At 47.5% G+C, this 17,495-nt stretch overlaps 1 protein-coding gene across 1 annotated transcript in view; it reads right to left on the bottom strand.

Moving 5' to 3' along the window:
* Positions 1 to 17,495, bottom strand: part of LOC147120503 (protein mono-ADP-ribosyltransferase PARP14-like) — a 163,956-nt gene that overhangs the window by 72,379 nt on the left and 74,082 nt on the right. Inside the window, exon 2 of the mRNA XM_085986519.1 lies at positions 5,621 to 5,775. Coding sequence (XP_085842645.1) covers positions 5,621 to 5,775 — 155 coding nt within the window. The remainder of the gene's footprint in view (positions 1 to 5,620; positions 5,776 to 17,495) is intronic.

Below are 17,495 nucleotides of genomic sequence, written 5' to 3' on the forward strand. Positions count from 1 at the left end.
AATAACCTCCCAGAAATACCGGGGAACATAGGGTCTGATGAAAGGGTGGAACTGAAAGAAATCAGTATTTGTAGGGAAATGGTGTTAGGAAAATTGATGGGACTGAAGGCTGATAAATCCCCAGGGCCTGATAATCTACATCCCAGGGTACTTAAGGAAGTGGCCCTAGAAATAGTAGATGCATTGCTGGTCATCTTCCAGAACTCGATAGACTCTGGAACAGTACCCATGGATTGGAGGGGGGCTAATGTTACCCCACTATTCAAAAAAGGTGGCAGAGAAAAAGCGGGGAATTATAGACCGGTAAGCCTGACATCGGTCGAGTGGGGAAAATGCTAGAGTCCATTATAAAAGATGTAATAGCAGAGCACTTGGAAAGCAGTGACAGGATCGGACAAAGTCAACATGGATTTACAAAAGGTAAATCATGCTTGACTAATCTACTGGAATTTTTTGAGGATGTAACTGGTAAAATAGATAAGGGAGAACCAGTGGATGTGGTGTATTTGGACTTTCCGAAGGCTTTTGATAAGGTCCTGCATAAGAGATTAGCGTGCAAAATTAAGGCACATGGGATTGGGGGCAAGGTATTGACTTGGATAGAGAACTGGTTGGCGGACAGAAAGCAAAGAGTTGGAATAAACGGGTCATTTTCCGAGTGACAGGCAGTGCCCAGTGGGGTACCGCAAGGATCGGTCCTAGGACCTCAGCTGTTCACAATATATATTAATGATCTGGATGAGGGAATTGGATGTAATATCTCCAAATTTGCAGACGACACAAAGCTGGGTGGGAGGGTATGCTGCGAGGAGGATGTCATGAAACTCCAGTACGATTTGGACAGGTTAGGTGATTGGGCAGAAACATGGCAAATGCACTATAATGTGGATAAATGTGAGGTTATCCACTTTGGTGGCAAAAACAGGAAGGCACATTATTATTTGAATGGCAATAGATTGGGAGAAGGGGAAGTGCAAAGAGACCTGGGCGTTCTTGTGCACCAGTCGCTGAAGGTAAGCATGCAGGTGCAGCAGGCGGTTAAGAAGGCAAATGGTATGTTGGCCTTCGTAGCAAGAGGGTTCGAGTACAGGAACAAGGATGTCTTGCTACAGTTGTACATGGCTTTGGTGAGACCGCACCTTGAGTAATGTGTGCAGTTTTGGTCGCCTTATCTGAGGAAGGACGATCTTGCCATGGAAGGAGTGCAGCGAAGATTCACCAGGCGGATACCTGGGATGGCAGGAATGACGTATGAGGAGAGATTGTGTCGATTGGGTTCATACTCACTGGAGTTTAGAAGATTGAGAGGGGATCTCATCGAAACCTATAAAATTCTGTCAGGCCTGGACAGACTAGATGCTGGAAGGATGTTCCCGATGGTCGGGGAGTCCAGAATCAGGGGTCATAGTCTAAGGATAAGGGGTAGGACATTTAGGACTGAAATGAGGAGGAATTTCTTCACCCAGAGAGTGGTGAACCTGTGGAACTCTCTGCCACAGAGGGCGGTGGAGGCCAGTTCATTAAATATATTTAAGAAAGAGTTGGATATATTTCTTGAGGCTAAAGGGATCAAGGGATATGGGGAGAAGGCAGGGACAGGGTACTGAATTTGAATGATCAGCCATGATCTCATTGAATGGCGGAGCAGGCTCGAAGGGCCGAATGCCCTACTCCTGCTCCTATCTTCTATGTTTCTAATATCTCGAAGGCCGCCTTGGAGAAGGCTTACCCGAAGATTGGAGGCTGAATGTCCTTGACTGCTGAAGTGTTCCCCGACTGGGAGGGAACACTCCTGCCTGGCGATTGTTGCGCGGTGTCCGTTCATCCGTTGTCGCAGTGTCTGCATGGTCTCGCCGATGTACCATGCTCCGGGGCATCCTTTCCTGCAACGTATGAGGTAGACAACGTTGGCCGAGTCACATGAGTATTTACCATGTACCTGGTGGGTGGTGTCCTCACGTGTGATGATGGTATCTGTGTTGATGATCTGGCATGTCTTAGAGGTTGCCGTGGCAGGGTTGTGTGGTGTCGTGGTCGCTATTCTCCTGAAAGCTGGGTAATTTGCTGCGAACGATGGTCTGTTTGAGGTTAGGAGGCTGTTTGAAGGCGAGTAGTGGAGGCGTGGGGATGGCCTTCGCGAGGTGTTCGTCGTCATCGATGACATGTTGAAGGCTGCGAAGAACATGGCGTAGTTTCTCCGCTCGGGGAAGTACTGGACGATGAAGGGTACTCTGTTGGTTGTGTCCCGTGTTTGTCTTCTGAGGAGGTCCATGCGATTTTTTGCTGTGGCCCGTCGGAACTGTCGATCGACGAGTCGAGCGTCATATCCCGTTCTTGCGAGGGCGTCTTTCCGCGCCTGCAGGTGTCCATCGCGTTCCTCCTCATCTGAGTAGATCCTGTGTATTCGCAGGGTTTGTCCATAAGGGATGGCTTCTTTATCCTGGTTATGGTGGAAGCTGGAGAAGTGGAGCATCCGGAGGTTGTCCGTGGGCTTGCGGTAGAGTGAAGTGCTAAGGTGTCCGTCTTTGATGGAGATTCGTGTGTCCAAGAATGAAACCGATTTTGAGGAGTAGTCCATGGTGAGTTTGATGGTGGGATGGAACTTGTTGATGTTATCGCGTAGTCTTTTCAGTGATTCTTCGCCGTGGGTCCATAGGAAGAAAATGTCGTCGATGTATCTGGTGTATAGCGTTGGTTGGAGGTCCTGTGCAGCGAAGAAGTCTTGCTCGAACTTGTGCATGAAGATGTTGGCGTATTGGGGTGCGAATATGGTCCCCATGGCTGTTCCGTGTGTTTGGGTAAAGAACTGGTTGTCGAAGGTGAAGACATTGTGGTCAATGATGAAGCGGATGAGTTGTAGGATGGCGTCTGGAGATTGGCTGTTGTTGGTGTTGAGTACTGAGGCTGTCGCAGCGATGCCGTCATCGTGGGGGATACTGGTGTAGAGTGCCGAGACGTCCATCGTGGCGAGGAGTGTTCCTGGTTCAACTGGGCCATGGGTGCTGAGTTTCTGTAAGAAGTCTGTAGTGTCGCGACAGAAGCTGGGGGTTCCCTATACGATGGGTTTCAGGATGTCCTCGGCGTATCCAGAGAGGTTCTCACACAGGGTTCCATTGACTGATACGATAGGACGTCCGGGTGTGTTGGCTTTGTGTATCTTTGGGAGGCAGTAGAAGTCTCCCACGCGGGGAGTACGTGGGATGAGAGTGCGTAGGATGCTTTGAAGGTCTGGATCGAAGGTCTTGCTCAGTCTGTTGAGTTGGCGGGTGTGTTCTTTGGTCGGATCTACGGGTAACTGTCTGTAGTGTTCTTGGTTGTCCAGTTGTCGGTATGCTTCTTTGCAATAGTCCGTTCTGTTCTGTATGACGATGGCTCCTCCTTTGCTGGTTTGATGACGATGTGGCGGTTGGTCTTGAGCGTGGATGGCGTTGCATTGTGCTCGGGTGACATTCTGGACTGTCTTGTGAGTGCGGCTAATGAATCTGGCATTGATGCATCTCCTGACAGCTTGAGCATACATGTCAAACTTAGGGCAGCGACCCTCCGGAGGGGTCCAATTTGACTCTTTCTTCTTCGGTTGCTGCACTGCGGATCCCTCTGTCTGCTGTTCCGGATCATTCGTTGTCTCATTGGGTTCGCTGCTGACATCTTGGGATTTGTGGAAGAATTCCCGGAGCCTCATTCACCTGATGAATTCCTCTGTGTCTGGCGCGAGACCGATGGGGTCCATTTTGGTGGTGGGGCAGAACACTCCTCGCCACGATGGACGTCTCGGCACTCTACACCAGTATCCCCCACGATGACGGCATCGCTGCGACAGCCTCAGTACTCAACACCAACAACAGTCAATCTCCAGACGCCATCCTACAACTCATCCGCTTCATCATTGACCACAATGTCTTCACCTTCGACAACCAGTTCTTTACCCAAACACATGGAACAGCCATGGGGACCATATTCGCACCCCAATACGCCAACATCTTCATGCACAATTTCGAGCAAGACTTCTTCGCTGCACAGGACCTCCAACCAACGCTATACACCAGATACATCGACGACATTTTCTTCCTATGGACCTACGGCGAAGAATCACTGAAAAGGCTACACGATAACATCAACAAGTTCCATCCCACCATCAAACTCACCATGGACTACTCCTCAGAATCGGTTTCATTCTTGGACACACGAATCTCCATCAAAGACGGACACCTTAGCACTTCACTCTACCGCAAGCCCACGGACAACCTCAGGATGCTCCACTTCTCCAGCTTCCACCCTAACCAGGTTAAAGAAGCCATCCCCTATGGACAAGCCCTGCGAATATACAGGATCTGCTCAGTCGAGGAGGAACGCGATGGACACCTACAGACGCTGAAAAACGCCTTCGTAAGAACAGGATATGACGCTCGACTCGTCGATCGACAGTTCCGACGGGCCACAGCAAAAAATCGCATAGACCTCCTCAGAAGACAAACACGGGACACAACCAACAGAGTACCCTTCATCGTCCAGTACTTCCCCGGAGCGGAGAAACTACGCCATGTTCTTCGCAGCCTTCAACATGTCATTGATGACGACGAACACCTCGCTAAGGCCATCCCCATGCCTCCACTACTCGTCTTCAAACAGCCTCCTAACCTCAAACAGACCATCGTTCGCAGCAAATTACCCAGCTTTCAGGAGAACAGCAACCATGACACCACACAACCCTGCCACGGCAACCTCTGCAAGACATGCCAGATCATCAACACAGATACCATCATCACACGTGAGGACACCACCCACCAGGTACATGGTACATACTCATGTGACTCGGCCAACGTTGTCTACCTCATACGTTGCAGGAAAGGATGCCCCGGAGCATGGTACATCGGCGAGACCATGCAGACACTGCGACAACGGATGAACGGACACCGCACAACAATCGCCAAGCAGGAGTGTTCCCTCCAAGTCAGGGAACTCTTCAGCAGTCAAGGACATTCAGGCTCCGATCTTCGGGTAAGCATTCTCCAAGGCGGCCTTCGAGACACACGACAACGCAAAATCGTCGAGCAGAAACTGATAGCCAAGTTCCGCACTCATGAGGACGTCCTCAACTGGGATCTTGGGTTCATGTCACGCTACATGTAACCCCACCTGACGTAGGGTCATCCAGACTCGAGTCGTCGTTGGCTTGTTCTCTCTACACAGATGCGGCCGGACCTGCTGTGATTTCCAGCAAAAAAAGTGTTTTTTGTCTGTTTTTTGTTTTTCATACAGATCCCAGCATCTGCAACATTTGACCCCTTGTGACCCCACCTCATTGTTCTTTGATGTAATGTTTTCTTGACTAACCTGTTTGGACACCATTCACACCTTTGATTGCTGTGATTATCTCTCTGCCGAGGTGTGATAAATGGCAGTTAGAAAGATTACCTGTAATCATCTGGCATTATTCTCTGACTATATAAGCTGTGTCTTTATACATCTCTCCACTTCACCTGACGAAGGAGCAGCGCTCCGAAAGCTTGTGATTTCAAATAAAACTGTTGGACTATAACCTGGTGTTGTGTGACTTCTTACATTTGTCCACCCCAGTCCAACACCGGCATCTCCACACCACAATTAATATTAAGCCTACGTATTGTTCTGGAGTCAGTTGTGTTGCTGCTGTCTGGTTGCCTCCAGCAGCTGCTTGAGGTACCCCATCTTGTAGAAGTCCGACAGTAATATGAACTTTCCCCTTCTTTTGTAGATCAACTTCATGAACCTTTTTCTCCAATACACGCCATCTAACTAAAGAAAACATCAAGAGGATCAGTTATAAATACTAGATTATATTTTTTATCATATACTATGAACACATAGATACTTCAACTTAAATGGACTGTAGTAACAGTCATAAGAACATAAGGAATACGAGCAGGAGTAGGCCATTCAGACCTTCGAGCCTGCTCCGCCATTCACTAAGATCATGGTTGATTTTCTACCTCAACTCCACCTTCCCACACTATCCCCATATCCCTTAATCCCTTAGTATCCAAAAATCTATCGATCTCTGTCTTGAATACACTCAATGACTGAGCATTCACAGCTCTCTGGGGTAGAGAATTCCAAAGATTCACAACCCTTTGAGTGAAGAAATTTCTCCTCATCTCAGTCCTAAATGGCCAACCCCTTATTCTGAGATTGTGACCCCATGTTCTAGATTCCCCAGCCAGGGGAAACATCCTCCCAGCATCTACCCTGTCAAGTCCCTTAAGAATTTTATGTTTTAATGAGATCACCTCTCATTCTACTAAACTCTAGGGAATATAGGCCAAGTCTACTCAATCTCTCCTCATAGGACATTCCCCTCATCCCAGGAATCGGTCTAGTGAACCTTTGTTGCACTCCCTCTAAGGCAAGTATATCCTTCCTTAGATAAGGAGACCAAAACTGTACACAGTACTCCAGGTGTGGTCTCATCAAGGCCCTATATGATCAATAAAGTTGTCTTAGCCAGGAACTTCAAATTTCTCAAATGGAAACCAAGAGGGCTGCTGATTGCACTCAAAACCTGTGGCTGGTGGGGAGGAAAATGGTGGGTGGGCAGCCTGCCAGCCAGTAAATGTTTGTACTCCGCCAATATCTTGCTATTTCAAAAAGATATTGGGCAAGCAAGAGAGTTTGGCCTTGCAAACAAGAATTTGCATTTATATAGCACTTTTCACTTCCTCAGGACATCCCAAAATGCATCACATCCAATTAAGTACTTTTGAAGTGTAATCACTGTTGTAATGTAGGCAAATACAGCAGCCAATTTGAGATTCCACAAACAGCAATGAGACAGGTGAACAGATAATCTGTGTTCTTTTTTGTGGTGTTGGTTCAGGGATAAATGTTGGCCAGGACACTGGGAGAATTCCCCTGTTTTTCTTTGAATCGTGCCATGGGATCTTTTACATTCACCTGAACAGGCAGCTGAGACCTCAGTTTCTTCCAGAAAATTGCCCCTCTGACAGTGCAACACTCCCTCAGTACAGCAGTGACGCTTACAATTAATAAATACGTTACCCCACAACTTTATGGATACACCAGATCCAAGTGCGCTGGGTTTCAATAACACTAAATTCTGTCCTCGCTATAGAATGCAATAGCTAAACATGATTCAATGATTGCACCTTACAATCTGGCCCTCCTGGAGGTTAACATAGCGTTGATATCCTGTACACTATGTAGCTCTAGAGAGGTCTGATGATTTTCTACTATACCCACAACCTGGCAAATAAATTGAAGAAGAGGGTATGACAAAACTTATAAAAATAAGAGAGAATCCGAGAAAATAAGGAAAGAGGTTAAGAAAGGGATAGGAAAGTAAGGAGGGAGTATGAGGAGAGAATCTAATTTTTTTTTGAAGAATAGTAAAAGAAATTGTTAAATGTGAGGTGAGATCCCCGAGAGGCGAGGATGTGGAAATTGGTAGGGCCACTTAACAAGTACTTTGTTTACTAAAGAGAAGGATATTGGGCAAAAACAAAATACTGCGGAATATAAACAGAAAATGTTGAGAATACTCAGCAAGTCAGGCAGCATTTGTGTAGAGAGAAACAATGTTAACGTTGGTTTTGAGCCCAAGATCAGCCATGATCTTATTGAATGGCGGAGCAGGCTCGAGGGGCCATGTGACTTATTCCTGCTCCTATTTCTTATGTTCTTGCTGTTGGAGGAAATTTAAAATGGCACCGTAGTGCCTGCTGAAATACTTGACATTTATTGACATTTTGCAGACCCTGGCATAACAGACAGCTGACTTGATCTGCTTGCACCAACTTGTGATATCACTTGTACAGACGTAAGACAGGAACGGCTAGTCAACTGTTGGGGTAAAACTGTAAGAGCGAAAAATTATGTTTAGGAAGAACAAGGGAGGTAAAGGGTGTTTAAGGGCGGGGTTACGCAACTGGCAGGACATAGGTATCACTGTGAGAATAGGGTTGCAAAATACCAACATGTCACATGAAAGAAGCTAGCTAACAGTAATATAATTAAGTTGTTTGTGAAAGAAGCTAGCTAACGGTATAATAATATAATTAACTTGTTTTTGACAGAATGTGATTAAGGGTTGCTAAGGTATCGGATTGGCCAAAGTTGAAGGATGCTAAAGTACCAGATTGGCCAAGGAATTAATGTAATAACTGCTGATATGGTACCTTTCCTGTTTTTAAACTGTATAAAAGAAGCTTGGCTATTATTGTAAAACCGAGAAGCTGGCAGCTGAGACCGCGGGGTCTACTGTTCTTCTTCTCCCAGAGCGCTCTGTACATTAAACTGTGCATTTTTACTTCTCTCAAACTATTTGGTTGTGTGAGTTTATTCACATAAGTCTAAGTTGGGTAACGCGTCGACCTCGTATATCACTTGGCCCGCTCAGGCTCCAATTAGACCCTAACATTATGTTCAAGTTGATGACCTTTCATCAGAACTGGAAGAAATTAGAGATGTAACAGTTTTTAAGCAAGTACAGAGGCAGGGAAAAGGGGAGGAGAGTGTTGAATCCGTGAATCTTAAAGTATAGTGTTCTTCAATAACGACACGGAGGCTGTAGATTAACAATCAACAGGTGTTTACTGGAGGAGGGTAGTCTAAAGACTAACAGTACAGAAGCCTGCTCAAGGCTTATATACAAGTGTGGGCACTGCCGGTACTACAGTATACAGGAGCTGTAAAAGTAGTTCTCTCTTAAAAGGTACATACACTACAATTCCTCCCCTTTTAGATTAACAGTACCATAACATTCAAATAACAGTTAACACTTTAACATGCACATTTAACTGAAATAGTCCATTTATAGATTCAGTCTTTGGGGTGGCTTCCTGATCCTTTCTGGATAGCGCCTTTCCTGAGTGTCTTGTTCTTGGTGCGGAGGCGATTCTGGCCCCCTGTCGTCGGTGAGTTCATCAGTTTCCGATGCTACTGTTTCTGGGGTAGATGCTACCGGTATGTCGGGTTCATCACCAGGTACGCGAGACATGGGGCTGACTCGTTCCTGTGATGCTAGGATCTGGTCGACATGGCGTCTCACAATGTTCTCCCCGGCATCCACTGTGTACATTAGTGGCCCCTGCCATGTGCATATCGTTGCGGGTTGCCATTTCTCTGTTCGGTAGTCGCGGGCCAAGACTGGTTGTTCTATATTGAAGCTCCTTGCCAGCTTCTCATTGATGTGCTGGAATTGCTTATTCTCAACATTTCTTCGCACATTTGGTCTGAGCAAATCCAGACGAGATCTCAACCTTCGGTTAAAGAACATCATGGCCGGAGTCTGGTTGGTAACTGCATGTGTCGCATTTCTGTAGGCTAACAGGAAATTGTCCACCTTATGCTGCAGTGGAATGTCGTCATCGCACATGGCCCTTACTGCCTTTTTAAAGGTTTGTACGAACCTCTCAGCCAATCCATTTGTGGCTGGATGATACGGGGCGGATGTGTAATGCCTTACCCCATTCCTTCTCATAAATTTCCGAAGCTCTTCGGACACAAACTGTGGTCCGTTATCAGAGCAAATCTGCTCTGGCAAGCCGTTCCTGGCAAATATGGTCCGTAGGACTGCAATCGTTTTCTCCGTAGTGGTGGAGGACATTTTGATCACCTCAGGCCATTTCGAGTGCGCATCCACTGCTATTAAGAACATTGAGTCCATGAATGGACCAGCAAAATCAATATGCACCCGTTGCCATGGAGAGGGGGGCCACTCCCATGGGTGTAGAGGGGCATGTGGTGGTGCATTTTGGACCTTCTGGCATCCTGAGCAGCTCTTTGTTAGGTCCTCGATTTGTTGATCGATTCCCGGCCACCACACATAAGCCCTAGCCAGGCTTTTCATTTTCACCCCTCCCAGATGGCCTTCGTGAAGCTCATTGAGCACTCTCTCCCTTAACTTGGGTGGAATTACCACTCGGGATCCACACATCACTGTCCCCTGGCATACTGACAGCTGTTCTCTTCTGGATGAGAATGCTGGCAACAGTGAGTTGCCATGTGTTGGCCATCCCTTCACCGTCAAATCATATACCCGAGACAGTGTCGGATCATTTCGGGTCTCCTTCTCTATATCCGCGTTAGTTACTGGCAAGCGTTCAATTATTGACGAATAAAATATTGCAATAGGGTCCACTGCTGGTGTTTCCTCCGCAGTAGGCAGTGGCAGGCGTGATAGCCCATCAGCGTTTCCATGCTGTTTCGTGCCCTTATACTCGATATCATATTGGTTCGCCCCTAGAAAAAGGGACCATCTTTGCAGCCGTTGTGCAGTCATCACCGGAACGCCCTTCTTTGGATTAAAGATGGAGACAAGTGGTTGGTGGTCAGTCAGCAAGGTGAACTTCTGCCCATGCAGATAGTGGTTGAATTTTTTTACTCCCCATACTAGGCTGAGGGCCTCCCTGTCAATCTGGGCGTAGTTGTGCTCGGCTGAGGTTAGTGACCGAGACGCAAAGGCTACTGGCCTCTCCAACCCGTCTGGGAATTTGTGCGACAGCACCGCTCCAATACCATAGGGTGATGCATCACACGCCAACCGAATTGGTAGTGCTGGGTTGAAATGGGCCAATACCTCTTTTGATGTGATCAATTCTTTGCACTTCTGGAAAGCTCGTTTACATTCGTCATTCCACTTCCATGGTACCCCCGTCTGCAGTAGGGTGTTCAGTGGGTGTAATACTGTAGACAAATTTGGTCAAAACTTATGGAGTAGTTCACCAGCCTGAGGAACGACCTCAGTTGTGACACCTTTTCCGGTGCTGGAGCCTTGACTACTGCCTCAATCTTTTCAGGGGACTTATGTAACCCCTCTTCATCAATAACGTGGCCACAATACGAGATCTGCTTCTGGAAAAACTCGCACTTTTGGCGATTAGCTCGTAGCCCATATCCTTTCAATCTAGTGAGCACCTGCTCCAGGTTGGCGAGGTGATCATTGTCATTTTTGCCCGTGACCAGGATGTCGTCCAAATAACACTGGGTCCCTGGAATCCCTTGCAGGACTTGATCCATTGCCCTTTGCCAGATAGCCGGAGCCGATGCTACCCCGAACACCAGCCGGTTGTATTGGTAGAAACCTTTGTGAGTGTTGATCGTGAGGTATTGTTTCCAGGCTTCTTCTACCTCCATTTGCAGGTACGCCTGGGCCAGATCAATCTTAGTGAAGCATTTTCCTCCAGATAGCGAGGCGAAAATATCTTCAATCCGCGGAAGCGGATATTGTACCGTGTGAAAGACTGGGTTCACTGTCACCTTAAAGTCCCCACAGATGCGAACCTTCTTTGGTTCCCCAGGCGTATTACTCAACGACCTCTTCATTACAGGAACGATGGGTGTAGCCCACTCGCTCCAGTCCACTTTGGACAGTACTCCTGAATGTTCCAAACCTTCCAGCTCTGCTTCGACGGCTGGGCGGATCGCATAAGGCACCGGTCTGGCCTTACAAAACTTTGGGCTTGCATTTTCCTCTATCTTAATCGTCGCTGTTATGCCTTTTAGTGTTCCGAGTCCCTCCTGGAACACTTGTGCGTCAGTTAACATTTTTGTCAGTCGTCCAGGTGTGACGTCGTCATCCTTTTTGGCCTCTACCGTCAGTGCCTGTATGGAATGCCAATCTAATTTTATCTGGGGCAGCACGGTGGCATAGTGGTTAGCACTGTTGCCTCACAGCGCCAGGGACCCGGGTTCGAATCCGGCCTCTGGCGACTGTCTGTGTGGAGTTTGCACATTCTCCCCGTGTTTGCGTGGGTTTCCTCCGGGTGCTCCGGTTTCCTCCCACAGTCCAAAGATGTGCAGGTTAGGTTGATTGGCTATGATAAATTGACCCTTAGTGTTAGGGGGATTAAATACGTGGGGTTACAGGGATAGGGTGGGATATGTGTTGGTGTAGGGGTTACGGGAATCGGGTGGGATATGTGTCGGTGCAGGCTCGATGGGCCGAAATGGCCTCTATCTGCACTGTGGGGTTTCTGTGATTCTGTGATCTTCCGGATCCATTTACGTCCTAGTAGTGGTGGTCCTCCATCCGGCAATACATATAGGTCCATTTTTGGTATTTCCTGGCCGTTGTATATCACGTTCACCTTTATTTTTCCTTTGGGGTAGACTTTTTGCCCCGTTTACGTCTTCAAGACAATCTCTGTATCTCTCAAGGGTATATGTGAAAATAGCCGCTTGTAGTCCCTTCGGTTTATGACTGCTGGGCTGATCCTGTGTCCAATTCCATTTTCACTTGGACTCCGTCTATCTTGAGCGTGACCCAGATAGTTTGGTGATCCTTCATTTTGATTACGTTATGTAGTTTCAGACAACCCAGCTCCTTGCTTCCGGAGTCTGTATCACTTTTCTGTTCGTCTGAACTACTCTCCATCACCTTATGTACCTTTTTGTACTTCTCCTGTGGAGGTTTCTTGCTGCTGGTTTTCTTTCCCGACCTGCAGACTCTTGCTATGTGTCCTGCTTTTCCACACTGTCTGCACACTTGGTCCTTGAACCAACAATCCTTCTGGTCATGTGTTGTTCTGCCGCAGCGATAACACTTCCCTGCTCCATATGACATTTCATTTGTGCCATATTCTTGCGGTCTCCGTTGTATCTCTGCAGCGCCCTGTGCGGCTGCTTCGTGTGATACTGCCATGCTGAAAGCCTTTTCCAGCGTAAGATCCTTTTCTGATAGAAGCCGTTTCTGGGTTCCTTCACTTTGAAGCCCACACACAAACTTGTCCCTTAACATATCTGTTAGTCCCATTCCAAACTGGCAGTGTTTCGATAGCTTGCGCAGTTCCGTTAAATACTCAGCATTACTTTTGTCTTTCTGCTGGTTCCTTTTGTGGAACTTAAATCTTTCTGCTATCAGCAGCGGTGTGGGGTTTAAGTGGTCCTGTAGGATTTCCACTATGCTTTCGAAATCCTTATCCACTGGCTTCTCTGGGGTTATTAGGTTTCGCAGCAAGCCATACGTTTTTGCACCCATGGAATTCAACAAAACCAGTGCTTTCCTGGCATCTGGCACTTCATTCGCCTTGCAGTACACCTCAATGTGTTCCACATGTCGCCCAATCCTCGACCTCACCGTCGAACGCTGTGACACTGCCACTCTTCGGCATCCCTGGGTGTGGTTAGACTGGCTAAAATGGCGTCTCCCGCGCTATCCCTTCTTCTCCGCTGGCTCAAAATGGCGTCTCCCGCGCTTTCCTTTCTTCCCGCGCTCGCCCTTCTCCGCTGCGGCTTCAAAAATGGCGTCTCCCGCGCTCTCCCTTCTCCGCGGCTCAATGGCGTCTCCCGCGCTCTCCCTTCTTCTCCACGGCTCAATGGCGTCTCCCGCGCTCCCTTTCTTTCCCCGCGGACGCTGCTCAGCCCTTGAGCCCTGGCTGCGCTCTGTGCGTTCTCCTGTGCGCCTCTCTTGTTGCCGCCGCTCGGTCCTAAACCCCGGCTGTGCGTTACCCTCTCTCTTTTTTGTTTTCCGTCGACGCCGCTCGGTCTTCAACCCCCGGCTGTGCCCTGTGCGCTTTACCCTCTCTCTTACCCCGTCGACGCTGCTCGGCCTTTTCTGTGCCGTCGGTCGGCTCCAGCCGCCGCTGTCCGGGAAGGGTCTGCGCTGTACCTGTTGCCAGTCTTTTGCTGGATCGTCGTGGCTGGGGAACCAAGCCCAGCTCTCCACAGCCTCCCCTGCGATGTTCACTCTCTGCCGGATGACTGGGCGGTTGCTCGTGGTCGACGCCCATGCTTCTGGCCTCGACTTTCTTCCACCGTCCTCCCGGAGCGAATCCTTGGAAGGAAATGCAGAGTTGCAGGTAGATTCGAATCGACCTCATCGCCACTGTTGAATCCGTGAATCTTAAAGTATAGTGTTCTTCAATAACGACACGGAGGCTGTAGATTAACAATCAACAGGTGTTTACTGGAGGAGGGTAGTCTAAAGACTAACAGTACAGAAGCCTGCTCAAGGCTTATATACAGGTGTGGTCACTGCCGGTACTACAGTATACAGGAGCTGTAAAAGTAGTTCTCTCTTAAAGGTACATACACTACAGAGAGGAGGAGGAAAGAACAAAAGGGAAGGTCTGTGATAGGGTGGAAGGCAGAAGTGATTAAATGTCAACAAAGGTTCTTTGAGGAGGTGACAGATATAATGGATGGAGGAAATGCAGTGGATGTAGTGTACATGGATTTTCAGAAAAGCCTTTGACAAGGTACCACACAGAAAGCTACTGGAGAAGACTGAAGATGTATGGAATTAGGGAAAGGGTAGCTAATATGATTACAAACTGATTCGAAGGGAGGAAACAGAGCAGAAATTAAGGGCAGTTTTCAGAGGGTTGGGAGTGGGTTATGATGCTCCATAAGATTCAAGTTCACTATGTACATCAACAATTTGGATACAAGGTTAGAGGGAGTGGTGTCCAAATTTGCAGACAAAACTAAAATAGCAGGGACTGTAAATAATTTTGAGGACAAAAGGAATCTGCAAGGGGATATTGACAAGTTGCTGGAATGTGGAAAAAAATGGTAGAAGGAATTCAAAGTCAGTAACTGTGAGGTGGTATATTTTATTAAACAAAATTAGAGATCATAACTTATTTTTCCTTACAAGATAGTCGCAGATTCATAGAATAGTATAGCACAGCTGGAGACCATTTAGCCCATCATGCGTGTGCTGGCTTTCCGAAAAAGCTATCTACTTAGCCTCATTCCTTGTTTTGCCCCTACAACTTACATTTTCTTTCTCAACTATTTATCCACTTTGCTTTAAAAACAATTATGGATTCTGCTTCTATCATTGTTTTTAATTGGGAATTTCATGTCCTAAAAATCTGTGTAAATAAATTCTCCTAATCACTCCCTTGATTCTTTTGGTGATGATCTTGTATTGATACCCTCTAGTTACCTTTTCAATCACCAGTGGAAATAAACTTTCACAATTTCAAAGCACTTCACAATTTTGCACACCTCCACGGGATCTCCTCTTAAATTTTCTCCAGCCTCATAACTAATACCTATCAATCCCTACTAGACATATGAAACAGACTCACAGAGAAGGTAAAGACAGAAAATGTTGGAAACACACAGCAAATCAGTCAGTAGTTGTGGTGCAAATATAAGTGTCTGTTTTGAGTGTAGACCCCTCTTCAAAACCCTTCTCCCCAATGCTGACTGACCTGCTGTGTGTTTCCAGCTGTTTCAGTTGTGTTTGTGTTTCAGACTTACAGAACCTACAGTATTTTTCATTTTGCAGGGGAGGAAGTTCTTTTGAAACAATTAACACATTTAAAATGGATCAATATATATTGAGAAGCTGGAATTGTAGTTAGAGATGTTAACAAAACAGTTTCATCTTTTCAATCCCCCTCTCTTCCCTCTCCCCTCCCCCACGCACCCATTCCTCCTCCTCTCTCCGTATTCCCTTCTACCATCCCCCTCTCCCCTTCCTCCTCCCTTCACCTTCCCCACCCCTTCCTCCCTCCCCCCTTTCACCTCCCATAGAAAAATAGAAGATAGGAGCAGGAGTAGGCCATTCGGCCCCTCGAGCCTGCTCCACCATTCAATGCGATCATGGCTGATCATCCAAACTCAGTACCCTGTCCCTGCTTTCTCCCCATATCCCATGATCCCCTTAGCCTTAAGAAATATATCCAACTCCTTCTTGAATATATTTAATGAATTGGCCTCTACTGCCTTCTGTGGTAGAGAATTCCACAGGTTCACCACTCTCTGGGTGAAGAAATTCCTCCTCATCTCTGTCCTAAATGGCTTACCCCTTATCCTTAGAATGTGACCCTTGGTTCTGGATCCCCGAACATCGGGAACATCCTTCCTGCATCTAGTCTGTCTAGTCCTGTTAGAATTTTATAAGTTTCAATGAGATCCCCTCTCATTCTTCTAAACTCCAGCGAGTACAAGCCCAATCGACCCAATCTCTCCTCATACGTCAGTCCTGCCATCCCAGGTATCAGCCTGGTGAATCTTCGCTGCACTCCTTCCATGGCAAGAACATCGTTCCTCAGATAAGACGACCAAAACTGCACACAATACTATAGATGTGGTCTCACCAAGGCCCTGTACAACTGCAGCAAGACATCCTTGTTCCTGTACTCAAACCCTCTCGCTACGAAGGCCAACATACCATTTGCCTTCTTAACCGCCTACTGCACCTGCATGCTTACCTTCAGCGACTGGTGCACAAGGACGCCCAGGTCTCATTGCACTTCCCCTTCTCCCAATCTATTGCCATTCAGATAATAATCTGCCTTCTTGTTTTTGACACCAAAGTGGATAACCTCGCATTTATCCATGTTATATTGCATCTGCCATGCTTCTGCCCAATCACTCAACCTGTCCAAATCATACTGGAGTTTTTCGGCATCCTCCTCACAGCACACATGCCCACCCAGCTTTGTGTCGTCTGCAAACTTGAAGATATTACATCTCGTTCCCTCGTCCAGATCATTAATATATATTGTGAATAGCTGGGGTCCAAGGACCGATCCCTGCGGTACCCCACTAGTCACTGCCTGCCACTCGGAAAAAGACCCGTTTATTCCAACTCTTTGCTTTCTGTCAGCCAACCAGTTATCTATCCTAGTCAATACCTTGCCCCCAATCCCATGTGCCTTAACTTTACACGCTAATCTCTTATGCGGGACCTTATCGAAAGCCTTCTGAAAGTCCAAATACACCACATCCACTGGTTCTCCCTTATCTATTTTACCAGTTACATCCTCAAAAAATTCCAGTAGATTAGTCAAGCATGATTTACCTTTTGTAAATCCATGTTGACTTTGTCCGATCCGGTCACTGTTTTCCAAGTGCTCTGCTATTACATCTTTTATAATGGACTCTAGCATTTTCCCCACTACCGATGTAATTCCCCGTGTTCTCTCTACCACCTTATTTGAACAGTGGGGTAACATTAGCTACTCGCCAATCCATGGGTACTGTACCAGAATCTATCAAATTTTGGAAGATGACCAGCAACGCATCTACTATTTCTAGGGCCACTTCCTTAAGTACCCTAGGATGTAGATTATCCGACCCTGGGGATTTATCGGCCTTCAATCCCGTCAATTTCTCCAACACCATTTCCCTACAAATACTGATTTCTATCAGTTCCTCCCCTTTACCCCCTCCCCTTTACTGCCCTCCCCTTTAAACCCCCTCCCCTCCCAACTCCCTCCCCTCCCCTTTAAACTCCCCTCCCCTCCACTTCCACCCCCCCTCGACTCCACTTCCACCCCCCCCTCGCCTCCACTTCCACCCCCCTCGCCTCCACTTCCCTTTACTCCCTCCCCTTTCCTTTAACCCCCTCCCACTCCCCTTTCCCTGCTCCCTCTCCTTCTACAATCCCCTCCCTACCCTCCCCTTCTTCGCCATCCCTCCGTCCCTCCCCTTTCCCCTCTCTCCCCATTTCCCCTCTCTCTCCGCTTCCCCACTTTCCTCCTCCCTACTTCCCCTCCCTCCCCCTCCCCACCCTTCCCCCTCCTGCTCTCCTTACCCAC

The sequence above is a fragment of the Somniosus microcephalus genome, chromosome 4, assembly GCF_052327205.1.
Source record: "Somniosus microcephalus isolate GS21.2 chromosome 4, FLI_Smic_1.0, whole genome shotgun sequence".
NCBI classification, from domain to species: domain Eukaryota; kingdom Metazoa; phylum Chordata; class Chondrichthyes; order Squaliformes; family Somniosidae; genus Somniosus; species Somniosus microcephalus.